Source organism: Pan paniscus, chromosome 7 (assembly GCF_029289425.2).
Source record: "Pan paniscus chromosome 7, NHGRI_mPanPan1-v2.0_pri, whole genome shotgun sequence".
Classification (NCBI taxonomy): Eukaryota; Metazoa; Chordata; class Mammalia; order Primates; family Hominidae; genus Pan; species Pan paniscus.
This window is the reverse complement of record NC_073256.2, coordinates 159,233,857-159,245,853: the sequence shown is the minus strand read 5'-3', so window position 1 is coordinate 159,245,853 and position 11,997 is coordinate 159,233,857. Positions and strand designations below refer to the sequence as shown.

General features: G+C 41.7%; 1 protein-coding gene across 1 annotated transcript; it reads right to left on the bottom strand.

The window, feature by feature from the left end:
• Positions 1–326: 326 nt before the first annotated feature.
• Positions 327–968, bottom strand: LOC134731012 (large ribosomal subunit protein uL11). Its single transcript, XM_063606937.1, has one exon. It carries the CDS (start codon positions 861–863, stop codon positions 366–368), a length of 498 nt encoding a protein of 165 aa, XP_063463007.1. The 5' UTR covers positions 864–968; the 3' UTR covers positions 327–365.
• Between the last annotated feature and the right edge of the window lie 11,029 nt (positions 969–11,997).

Below are 11,997 nucleotides of genomic sequence, written 5' to 3'. Positions count from 1 at the left end.
AAGATCAACCAAGAAAAGAAGAGAGAAAATCCAAATAACCTCACTAAGAAATGAAACAGGAGATATTACAACTGACACCACTGAAATACAAAGGATCATTCCAGGTTACTATGAACACCTTTATGCACATAAACTAGAAAACTTAGAAGAGATCAAGAAATTCCTGGTACAACCCTCCTAGCTTAAATCAGGAAGAATTAGATACCCTGAACAGGCCAATAACAAGCAGCAAGATTGAAATGGTAATTTAAAAATTACCAATGTCCTTGGTGAACATTGATGCTAAAATTCTTTTTTTTTTTTTTTTTTTTTTTTTTTTCCACCAGTTGTCAAATGATCCTTTATTGAAATATTTTCCTTTGTGCTTAACTGGCTGGGCATTCCACAGCACCACTGTTGATGTCATCGATGATGTCATGAGGGTGGCGGCCATCAACATTACAGCCCACAGACTGGGCAGTCCCCAGGATCTCTTTAATGGTTCCAGAGAGTTCTCTGGCTAAGGATCGGTGCCGCATCTGTCGAGCAATGTTGACGATCTCATCAAAAGTGATATTCCCACTGTGTTTAATGTTTTTTTGTTTCTTTCTGTCTCTTGGTGGTTCCTTGAGGGCTTTGATGATCAGGGCAGAGGCAGAAGGCACCACCTCAATCTGGGCCTGTCTGTTCTGAATGGTCAGTTTCACTGTAATCCTCAGGCCCTTCCAGTCACCCGTTGCCTTGGCAATGTCATCACCAACCTTTTTTGGAGACAGACCCAGGGGGCCGATCTTGGGGGCCAGGGCAGAAGTGGCACCGACTTCACCTCCGGTGCACCTCAGGTATACGACTTTGATCTCGTTGGGGTCGAACTTCGGCGGCATGGTGGAGGCGGCTGGTGTCGGATGAACCCGGATTCGGGACGACCGAAGAAAGTTGCACCTTGGCCTCCTCCGAGCCGAAAGCCGAGAGCGATGCTAAAATTCTTAACAAAATATTAGCTTACGCATGGCACATGTATACATATGTAACTAACCTGCACAATGTGCACATGTACCCTAAAACTTAAAGTATAATAAAAAATAATAATAATAATAATAATAAAAGAAAATAAAACAGAGAAATATAATAAACATTCATTAATTTAAAATAATAGTAATCATTCTATGTTAATTTTTTTAAATTATAAAATAATCTAAATTTTCCAAAATAAAATTTGATAACTATGGAAAAAAAAAATATTAGCTTACCAAATCTAACAACATATCAAAAAAGATAATCCACCATGATCGAGTGGGTTTCATACCAGGTATGCAGGGATCGTTTAACATACGCAAGTCAATAAATGTTATACACCACATAAACATAATTAAAAACAATAATCACTTGATCATCTCAACAGATACAGAAAAAGCATTCAACAAAGTCCAGCATCCCTTTATGATTAAAACTATCAGCAAAATCGGCATACAAGGGACATACCTTAAAGTAATAAAAGCCATCTATGACAAACTCACAGCCAACATAATACTCAATGGGGAAAAGTAGAAAGCATTCCCTCTGAGAACTGGGACAAGACAAGGGTGCTCACTCTCACGACTCCGCCTCCTCCAGGAATCTACGTTTGAGTTAACATACAAAAAGGTTAATGTAAGAAAATTACTTAATGTAATTATCTTAGAATTATAAGAATAAAAAATAAAAATACAATTTTATTTGTAGATACAGAAAAAGCATTTGATGAAGTTAAGCATCAGTTTATGAGAGAAAATCTGAACAGACTAGAAACAGAAGTAAATTTCCTGGATCTGAGGAAAGGTATGAGTGCAAACCCTGCAGCTGATGTCATCTTCTGAGATTGGTAATGAATGCCCACTCCCATCATTTCCATTCAATGTTGTACTGGAAGTCCCAGCTAGCGTAAGAAGGCAAGAGACAGGAATAAAAGTGTACAGATTAGGAGGGAAGAAATAAACTGCTTTTATTTGCAAATGACATGATTGTAAACAGAAACAATCCAAAAGAATCCATTAAGAATTTTCTAAAACTAGTTAACGACCTTAGCAAAACCACAGGATAGAAAAGCACTACACAAAAACCAGCTGTATTTCTACATGCTGACAATAAATCGTTAATTAAAGTATTAAAACATTTTAAAACAATGTCAATTAAAATAGCATTAAAACCATCACTTATATGGAATAAAATTAACAAAATATGTTCCAGACATACACACTGAAAATAACAAAACATTACTAAGGGAAATTTTAAAAGACCTCAATAAATGGAGAATTATGTGATGCTTAAGAACTGGAAGACTCAATATTGTTAAGTCAGCAATTTTCCCAAAGTTCGTCCATAGATTCATTTCAATCTTATAAAAATATTCTTTTTTTATAAAAATTACCAAGCTGATTCTAAAATTTACATGAAAGTTTAGTGAACTTAGATTACTTCAGACAATTTTGAAAAAAAATAAAACTGGAGACATATACCACCTAATATGAATAAAAACGAAATCAAGAGAGTATGGTGTTGGTGTAAGAATCAGTATTTAGATTGAACACAGTGGAAAATCTAAAAACAGACCCACACATGTATGTTCAATTGATTCTTACAAGGATGCCAAGGTAATTCGATGGAAAAAGAATAATCATCAACAAGTGGTATTGGAAAAACTGGCAATGTATATAGATAGGAAAAAATAAACCTTGACCCCAACCTCAGGCCATTAACAAAAATATACTTGAAATGGGTCATAGGCTGGGCTTGGTCGCTCACACCACCAAGTGCTGTGGATCACAAACCTAAATGTAAAATCTAAAACTCTAAAACTTACGAACAAAATCATAAGATGAAATCTTTACCAACTGGAGATAAGCAAAGATTTCTTAAGTAGGGTCTAAATACGTACAAACTATAAAAGAAAATGTGGTCAAATTAGATTTCAATTTGTGCAGAAACTAAAACCTTTTGTACTTTGAAAGACGTTGTTAAGAAAATGAAGAAGGAAGACAGAGAAGAGGAGAAAATATTTATAATAAGCATATCTAGCAAAGCTCTTGTAATCAGAGTATGTAATGCTCTTTATTTTTATTTATTTATTTATGAGACAGGGTCTGGCTCTGTTGCCCAGGCTGGAGTGCAGCGGCACAACATTGGCTCACTGCAACCTCTGCATCCAGGCTCAAGCAATCTTCCTGCCTCAGTCTCCTGAGTAGCTGGAACTACAGGCACGCACCACCACGTCTGGCTATGTTTTGTAGCTTTTGTAGAGACGGGATTTTGCCATGTTGCCCAGGCTGTTCTCTATAATGCTTTTTAAGCTTAAGAAGGTAAGCAGCCCAAGAAAAAATGGCCCAAATAATTGAATAAACACTTGGCAAAGAAAAAGAGAAGAAGATGATGAAATACAAATGGCCGCTAAGCCTATGAAAAGATGTTCAACATCACTATCCATTAGAAAAATGCGAATTAAAACCAAAACGGGAAACCAGTGTATACTCAGTAGAATGGCCAACGTGAAAGAGGCTGACGATATGAAGTGTCAGTGAGGATGTGGAACAACTGGGCCTCTCACATTATTGGTGAGAATGTAAAATTCTATAACCATTTTGGAAAAAAAAAAATAGAAACTTCTTAAAAGTTAAACTACACTTATCAAACAATCCAGAACTTTCAATCCTAGATATCCACCAAAGATAAATGCACACATATGTCCACATAAAAACCCATACTTTACAAGAGGATCACTTGAGCTCAAGAGTTGGAGGCTGCAGTGAACTATGATTGCACCACTGCACTCCAGCCTGCGTGACACAGCAAGACCCTGTCTCTAAATAAAACCAAACCAAACCAAACAAAAAACTCCCCATACTTCAATGTTCATAGCAGCCTTATCCATAACAGCCCCAAACTGGAAACAAAGCAAATTATTTATCAAAGGTGAATGAATGCAAGTGACCATAGGAAATAATAGCTAAGTTGAAGTTCATCAAAATTCTAAACTTCTGTGCATATACATATATGCAGAATGCGAGAAAAATTTTGCAAATCATGGATCTGTTAGGGTTTAGTAACCAGAATATACGAAAACTCTTACAATTCAACAATAAAAAGACAAATAAAGCAATTTAAAAATGAACAAAACATTTGAGTAGACATTTCCTCAAAGGTGATCTACAAATGGCCAGTAAGCACATGGAAAGAAACTCCGTGTCATCAGGCACCAGGGAAACACAAACCAAAACCGTGAGACAGCACTGCACACCCACCAGGACGGCTAGAATCCAAAGACGGCAGAAACCAGCCGTGCTCGTGGAGAAACGGGCCCCGCAACCACTGCTAGTGGGAACGTAAAATGACGCAGCATCTTGGAAAACGGTTCGGCAGTTCCTCAAAAAGCAAAACACAGGGTTATTTGACCCAACCATTCTAATCCTAGGTAGAGAGTCAGGATAATCTTTAAAACATGTTCACATGAAAACTTGTACACATATGTTCACAGCTGCACTATTCATAAAAGCCAAAAAGGAGAAAAAACCGAAATGTCCATCAACTGATGAATGGAGAAAAAAAATGTGGTAAATCCACACAACAAAATACGTTTTATCCTTAAAAAGATATGAAGTACCAACCTGTGCTACAAAATAGATGAACCCTGAAAACACTATGCTAAGTGAAATACGCCAGCATGAAATACCGCATACTGTAAAATTTCTGTCATACAAACTCCCCAGAATGGGCCAATTCGCAGAGACAGAAAGTAGATTAGGGTTGCCAGGGCATGTGGGGAGGGGAGATGGAGATTACTGCTCATGGGTGTGGGGTTTCTATTGGGAGTGATGAACATTTTCTAAAATTGGATAGTGGTTTGGTTGCAGAACTCTGTAAATATACTAAAACCATTGAATTGTACATTTTAAATGAGTAAATTTTATGGTATGTGAATTATGTCTCAATAAAGCTCTCATTAAAATGGAAAAACAATCAATGGATAAACAAATTGTAGTATATTCATACTGTGGCAGTACTACTCAACAATAAAAACGAGTTAACTACATATATATATATATATATATATATATACACATACATATATACAGAAAGCATGGATAAATCTCGAAAATATTATACTGAGCTTGAGAATCCAGACACAAAAGAGTGTGTCCTTTAGGATTCAAATTTTACAAGTCTCTAAAAGCACAAATCTAATCTATAGCGGGAGAGCGGAGCCGCAGTGGTTTTGCCTGTGGCTGGGGGAGGGGAAAATGGGCTGCGACAGCAGGAGGGAATTTTCTGGGCTCATGGGAATGGTCTTCATCACGATGCCAGTGTTGGTCACACAGGTGTATACACTTGTCAAAAAATCATGCAAATGGATGCTCAAAATGGGTGCGTTGTGCTGCATGTAACCTATGCATACTTTAATCCAGCAGACTTCACAAAAAGAACAGAATTTTTTCAACATGTGAATAACTACATGCAGTTTATTAACAATTAGCCTAAGAAGCATGTAAGCGTGTATTTAAAATATCTATGACAACTAATATTCTGTGCAGTTCTCGTTCAAGGTCTAATTTCAGGCAAGTTGTCATGTGGACTTCGTTGCTGGCCTTGCACTGGGCACGAGGAAGAAGGAGGTAAGCAGAGTCCCTGAGTTCATGACACTTGCATTCTAGGATGGAGCCAGAGAGATGAACAATATTTGAATAAGTAACTGTACAATTACATTTGAAAAGAGTCTGCAAAATTAAAGAAGACCTGCTACTGACTCAGGTGATGGACAGAGTCCCTGTGTATCAGGCAGGCAGCCTCAGGGAGGAATTCTCAAAGACACTACATCAAAATAGTGACCTGAAGGCTGAAGAAGTGAGATGCTAAGCTACAATAAGAGAGTCTGGCAGAGTGATTACATTTTTCTGATATAAATGGGATCCTGTGCCCAGATAATGTCTTCATTTCTTCATCTATGTCCTTGAGGCTATGTGTATTAATCAGGGAAAGCTAGGCTGTGCTGCAGTAACAAATACACCTCCACATCTTAATGATTCACACCATTTCTCACTGCACAGGCCAGAGCGGGAAGTGGTTCTTCTCCATAGCTCTCCCCTAAGTTGTATCCCCTTCCAACATATAACTCTGCCACCTGGAGCTCCAGGCTCCCTGGTCACTGAGGGCTGAGTCATGATGAGAGGTATTTTTAGCCACACCCAGAGGCATCTTCCATTTCTGCTGCCCACTTTCCCTTGGAATCTGATATGTGGTGCCAACCTAGCTGCAAGGGAGGCTGGGAAGTGCAGTCTTCCCATATGCTCATGCAGAGGAGATGGAGTGATGGATGCAGAGCCCTGACTCTGCCCATCCATGGTTCATGAATGTTGGAAAATTCTTACCCTTCCTCATCTCACCTACGGTGGTTATGTTGCTGGGCGTCCTCCTAAGTTCATTCCCACAGTAAGCCCCATACAACATATTGCTGCAGCCACTTGCCTCGCCTTCGCACAGGGCTGGCCATGAGGGTTATTTTTTGTTTTTGTTTTTGAGACAGAGTTTAACTCTTGTTGCCCATGCTGGAGTGCAATGGGTGCAATCTTGGCTCACCACAACCTCTGCCTCCCAGGTTCAAGTAACTCTCCTGCCTCAGCCTCCCAAGTAGCTGGGATTACAGGCACCTGTCACCATGACTGGCTAATTGTTTTGTATTTAGTAGAGATCGGGTTTTACCACGTTGGTCAGGTTAGTCTTGAACTCCTGACCTCAGGAGATCCGCTCGCCTCGGCCTCCGAAAGTGCTGGGATTACAGGCATGAGCCACCGTGCCTGGCCCATGAGGGTTATTTTTTAAAGATGATGAAGATGCTTCCAGATATGCAGGTTTGTAGTCTGCAATGCTTAGATACTACAGCCCATGATGGAGCAGTCAATGTGGCGTGGGAAATTGGGGAGGATGTGGGATTGGAAACAAAGGCTTCTAACCCTCCTCCTCCTGCTCATTCACCTTAAGACATGATTCCACCATTTAACCTTTATGACACTCAAGGTCACATTCCTGTGGAGGTGGTGGGACTCAACCCAGATGTTGGGATTCCAAATCTAGCTCCCTTCCCGTCTCCTCTCGCTCTGTTACAGACTGAATGTTTGTGTCTTTCTAAAATGCATACATTGAAATCCTAACCCCTGATTTGATGATATTAAGAGGTGGGGCCTTTGCAGGGTGATTAGATCATGAGGGTGAAGCCCTCACGAATGGGATTAGGACCCTTTCCAAAAATTCCATGCAGGGGTCCCTTGCTGCTTCCACCATGGAGGACACAATGAGAAAACGGTCATCTGCAACCCAGAGGAGGGCCCTCCCCAGAGTCCTACCCTGATGGCGCCTCAATCTTGGATTTCTCAGAGCCTCGAGAGCTGTGAGAAGTAAATTTCTGTTTTTGACAGCCACCCAGTCTGTGGCAGGTTGTTACAGCAGCCAGCATGGACTGAGATGCTATCCTTCCCTTGTAGGGTAGAACTACATATCCCATATCCTTATTAGGCCTTGATGAGTACCCAATTAGATAACAGCATCACAAGGCTTTAAAATGTTAAGGGGCAATGTTAGTATTGCTTTGATGACTGTGATCATTGCTATTATTATTATCATTGTTATTTTTCAGGCTGCCCTTCTGGAGGGAGGTCATGCCTTTCTCTGGCCCCTGAACAGTTCTTAAATTTCCTTTGGCCATTCACTTTGAACACATACTTCCCTCCTCTCCTCTTAATGAGGAAAATATAAGTTAATGAGCTTGTAAATGAGCCTCGGGGCCATTTCTGGGGGTGAGACACCAGTGCAGTGTGTGCAGAGGGTTGTGAAGATGGGTGTTTAATAAGGGAGATGTAAAGGAAATTGTATAACCCTGAGTGCTCAGCTATCACCAAAGCCATAAAGCTATAAACTGGGATTGCCTTTAAGATTGAACTTTTTCCCCCTCTCCAGTGGCTATTAAATATCTCCAAAGAAATTACTGTGGAGGAATGGAATTTAGCTGGGTTTTCTTTTGGAGTGCACTGGCTTTCCAGAGGCCATTGCTCCTGCAAAGAGCCTGCAGGAGTCCTGGGAAGACTGGGCCCTCACGCCAAGCTTTAATTGTTCCCGTTGTCACTTCTGGTGAGAAGCGTGGTATTTCTGGGGTATTCACCTCTTGTAGAATGGGGATAACAGGAAGAGAAGTGTTGTTTATGGTGTTCCTTGTATGCGCAGAACCTGGTTACATACATTTTCTTAATCCTCAAAAATCACTCACAAGGTAAGCATTATGCTCATTTTGCAGGTGAGAAAACCAAAATTCACAAATTAAAAATTAGGGGCCGGGTGCGGTGGCTCACGCCTGTAATCTCAACACTTTGGGAGGCTGAGGTGGGTGGATCACTTGAGGCCAGGAGTGCAAGACCAACCTGGCCAACGTGATGAAACCCTGTCTCTACAAAAGTTAGCCAGATATGGTGGCGGGCACCTATAATCCCAGCTACTTGGGAGGTTGAGGCAGGAGAACCACTTGAACCCAGGAGGCAGAGGCTGCATGAGCAAAGATCAAACCACTACACTCCAGCCTGAGAGACAGAGGGAGGTTCCATCTCAAAAAAAAACAAAAAACAAAAAACAAAACAAAAAAAAAACAGGCCAAGATGAAACTCCAGAGTCATGATCATTGCTATATACCTTGCTGTCCCCAAAAGGAAAAAAAAAATGGTGCAATGATGTGGATCCCAGGACCAGGGGACAGACAGTGAAATTGTTTTTGTCTATCTTATGTGGCTTTGGGACTCTATGTCCAAACAGCTTGTAAGGTGTAATTAGGATTTACTTCAATTTAACAAATGACACCTTGCCAAGTACTAAGGGAAATAGGAGATGGAATGAGAGGTGTGAACTTAGCCTCAAGCTTGTGATTTAATCTGGCAGGCGTGGGACAGACCTTCCTTGATAAACATTTACAGCGGGTCAGATATTGATGGGGCTCTCATACCTGGCGGAGGAACTTTTGTTAAACCTGGCAGTTTGAACCCATGAGCCTACCTCAGCTCTCTCAGAGAGTCCTGTTAAAATAACGGGAAAGGGAGAAGAACACAAAATCACAAGCACAAAGAAACCGTCAAGAGCAAAACAGCCAAATGTTGGCACAGCTGCCAAAGGTGGAAAACAGGTGGACAGGGTAGCCCAGCCAGCCAACCAGAGGTGGGAACGGGAGCAGGTGGGGAAAGGAAAAGTAGACCCATTCCTTATGGGCATCAGGGAGCCAGGGACCCCAAACAACTCCTAGGGGCCAGTGAGAGTGAAGGTGGAGTTGAAAAGGGAAAGTGTTTTCAAAGTCTTTATAATGAGAAGATGGACTGCCCCCTTCCCTCTCATCTCCGAGCCTCCAGGCAACAATGCATCTCCACATCTAGCAGGAGCCTTGAGACTTACTTCTTGGAGATTGTGACCTAAATGGGTTCTAGACTGGACACCAGAGAAGAGCTGAGGGCAGAGTCTCACCAATGACATGGGGGCCACCTGGAATGGCATATGTTAACCAGCGTGGCCTCAGAACCCTCCCACACCCAGCCCTTAGGCTTCTGGAAGCCAGGCTCATGCCCCCCAAACAGAATAGAGGGATGTGCCCCAGGGTACTCACTGGCTGAAGAGGAAGGATCCACGGACACTGAAAGCCAAAGCCACTGCCACCTTGTCAGGCTGTGCTGGGTCCCCTGCAGGCCAAGCACGGAGTGGCCAATTAACATTTTATGAATGACTCACAAAAATGAGTAGTCTTCCAAGGCTACTCAATGTTGAGGAGAACTTCTTTACATTCTTCTGAAGTGAAAGAGAGAAATCAAAACCAACCAAAAGGAATAAACCAAGACATCCTAGATGAACCAGAGACAACAACGCATGGAGGGAAAAAAGTGACCACAGAAACAACACGTCATTCAAAAGTCCAGTGAAATAACAGAAGGCTCTTCCTTCCTTTCAATACCAGGATGCTACAAGAAAGAATAACTGGGAACACAAAACTCCCACAAATGAAAAATTAGAGAACTAGAGAACTAAAATTTTTAACTCAATAGAATGTATATATACATATTTTTTTGAGATGGAGTTTCGCTCTTGTTGCCCAGGCTGGAGTGCAATGGCATTGTCTTAGCTCACTGCAACCTCCACCTCCCAGGTTCAAGCGATTCTCCTGCCTAAGCCCCCAGCTAGCTGGGAGTACAGGTGCACGCCACCACACCCGGCTAATTTTGTATTTTTAGTAAAGACAGGGTTTCACCATGTTGGCCAGGCTGTTTTCGAACCCCGACCTCAGGTGATCCACCTGCCTCAGCCTCCCAAAGTGCTAGGATTACAGGCGTGAGCTACCATGCCCAGCCAGAATATTTTAAAGATAAAGAAATTTTCTAGAAAGTAGAACAAAATAACCAAAAGATAAGAAAATAAGAAAAGTTAGGCTGGGCACAGTGGCTCATGCCTGTAATTCCAGCACTTTGGGAGGCTGAGGTGGGTGGATCACTTGAGGTCAGGAGTTTGTCACCAGCCTGGTCAACGTGGCAAAACCCCATCTCTACTAAAAAAAACCACAAAAATTAGGTGGGCATTGTGCTGGGTGCCTGTAATCCCAGCTACTTGGGAGGCTGAGGCAGGAGAATTGCTTGAACCCAGGAGGCAGAGGTTGCAGTGAGCTGAGGTCTCGCCACTGCACTCCAACCTGGTGACAGAGCAAGACTCTGTCTCAAAAAATAAAAAATAAAAAATAAAAATAAGAGAGAGAGAAGAAAAGTTATGAAGCTAATGATTCACTCCAGAGGACCAATGTCCAAATGATGACACTTCCAGAAAAAAGAAAGCAGAAAATGGAGGGAAGAGAAAGTTGGCCAAGAAATAAGTTAAGAAAATTGGCTTCTAGTTGAATGGGTCCCTCTGAGTGTGATATTCAACATATTGGGAATAAGGAGAAGACCTTCAAGGGTTTGAGGAAGAAAAAAGGTGAAAAACCAATATCAGGCATAATAATGCATTGGTCTTCACAAAAGCAGCACTAGAAGCTAGAAGACAGAACATTTCTGAATATTCTAAAGAAAAATTCATTTTCAATGAGAGTTGTAGAACCAGCCAAACTAGAAATCATTTGAATGATGGACCAAAGACTTCAAGGTGTCGAATTCTTTTTTCCTTGCACCCATTCTTGGGTAGCTCCTGAAGAACATATTCCACATGAATGATAAAAGAGGAGGACATAGAATCCAGGTCACAGGGGATCCCATATAGAAAACAGATGAAGGGTGATGGAGTGGCAAGAATTCAGGATGGCCGGCCGCAGAGCGGTCCTCCCACGGGGAGGCAGGAGGATGGAAGGCTTGAGAAGGAATGGCTCCAAGAAAGAAAGTAAACTGATGGATGAGCCAGCGTGGCTGCAACACACTGAGAAAATCCCATCTCTGCCAGAATGTCTAGCTGAGCTAATATAGGCACATAAGCAAATTAAACAATTTGGTGATTATTAACTCCAGGAAAAACAAAAGTGCCCAAGAGCAGAAATACAATCATTGCCTGCCATTTGACTCAGCCGCTGCAGTCACGACGGTGTAAACTGTGAATGCTGATGAACTATCCTGGAAGGATGGAGAGGGGAAGTGTGTGGAGTATGGGAGTCAGGAGAGCTGCGTCCTTAACTGTGACTGTTGAAAGTCAATAGGTTTTCTCTCAACCTAAAAAATCAGGGAAGAGCCGTGTAGACGTGCAACTTAGAAGTAAGGAGTTAAGTGCCAGAAGAAACAGCATAAGTGAGAAGAGGGGTTTCTTGGGGAAAGCAAAAGTGGTTAAGCCTTTTAAGGGAGGCCAATAAACCATGACCCTCTTCTGCAGTCGAGTTCTCTATCAGCTGAGGAATATGAAAAAGGAGTCAGCAGACAGAAAACAAATTCCCTTTTTAACCAATAAAAGCTAAGACAGAGTGAGTTGCTTGGTGTAAGAGCTGACATGCTTCTGCTGACCTTCTTT

Bases quoted from the DNA above. Each gene is read 5' to 3' on its own strand.
- LOC134731012 (XM_063606937.1), bottom strand. From the start codon at position 863: ATGCCGCCGAAGTTCGACCCCAACGAGATCAAAGTCGTATACCTGAGG.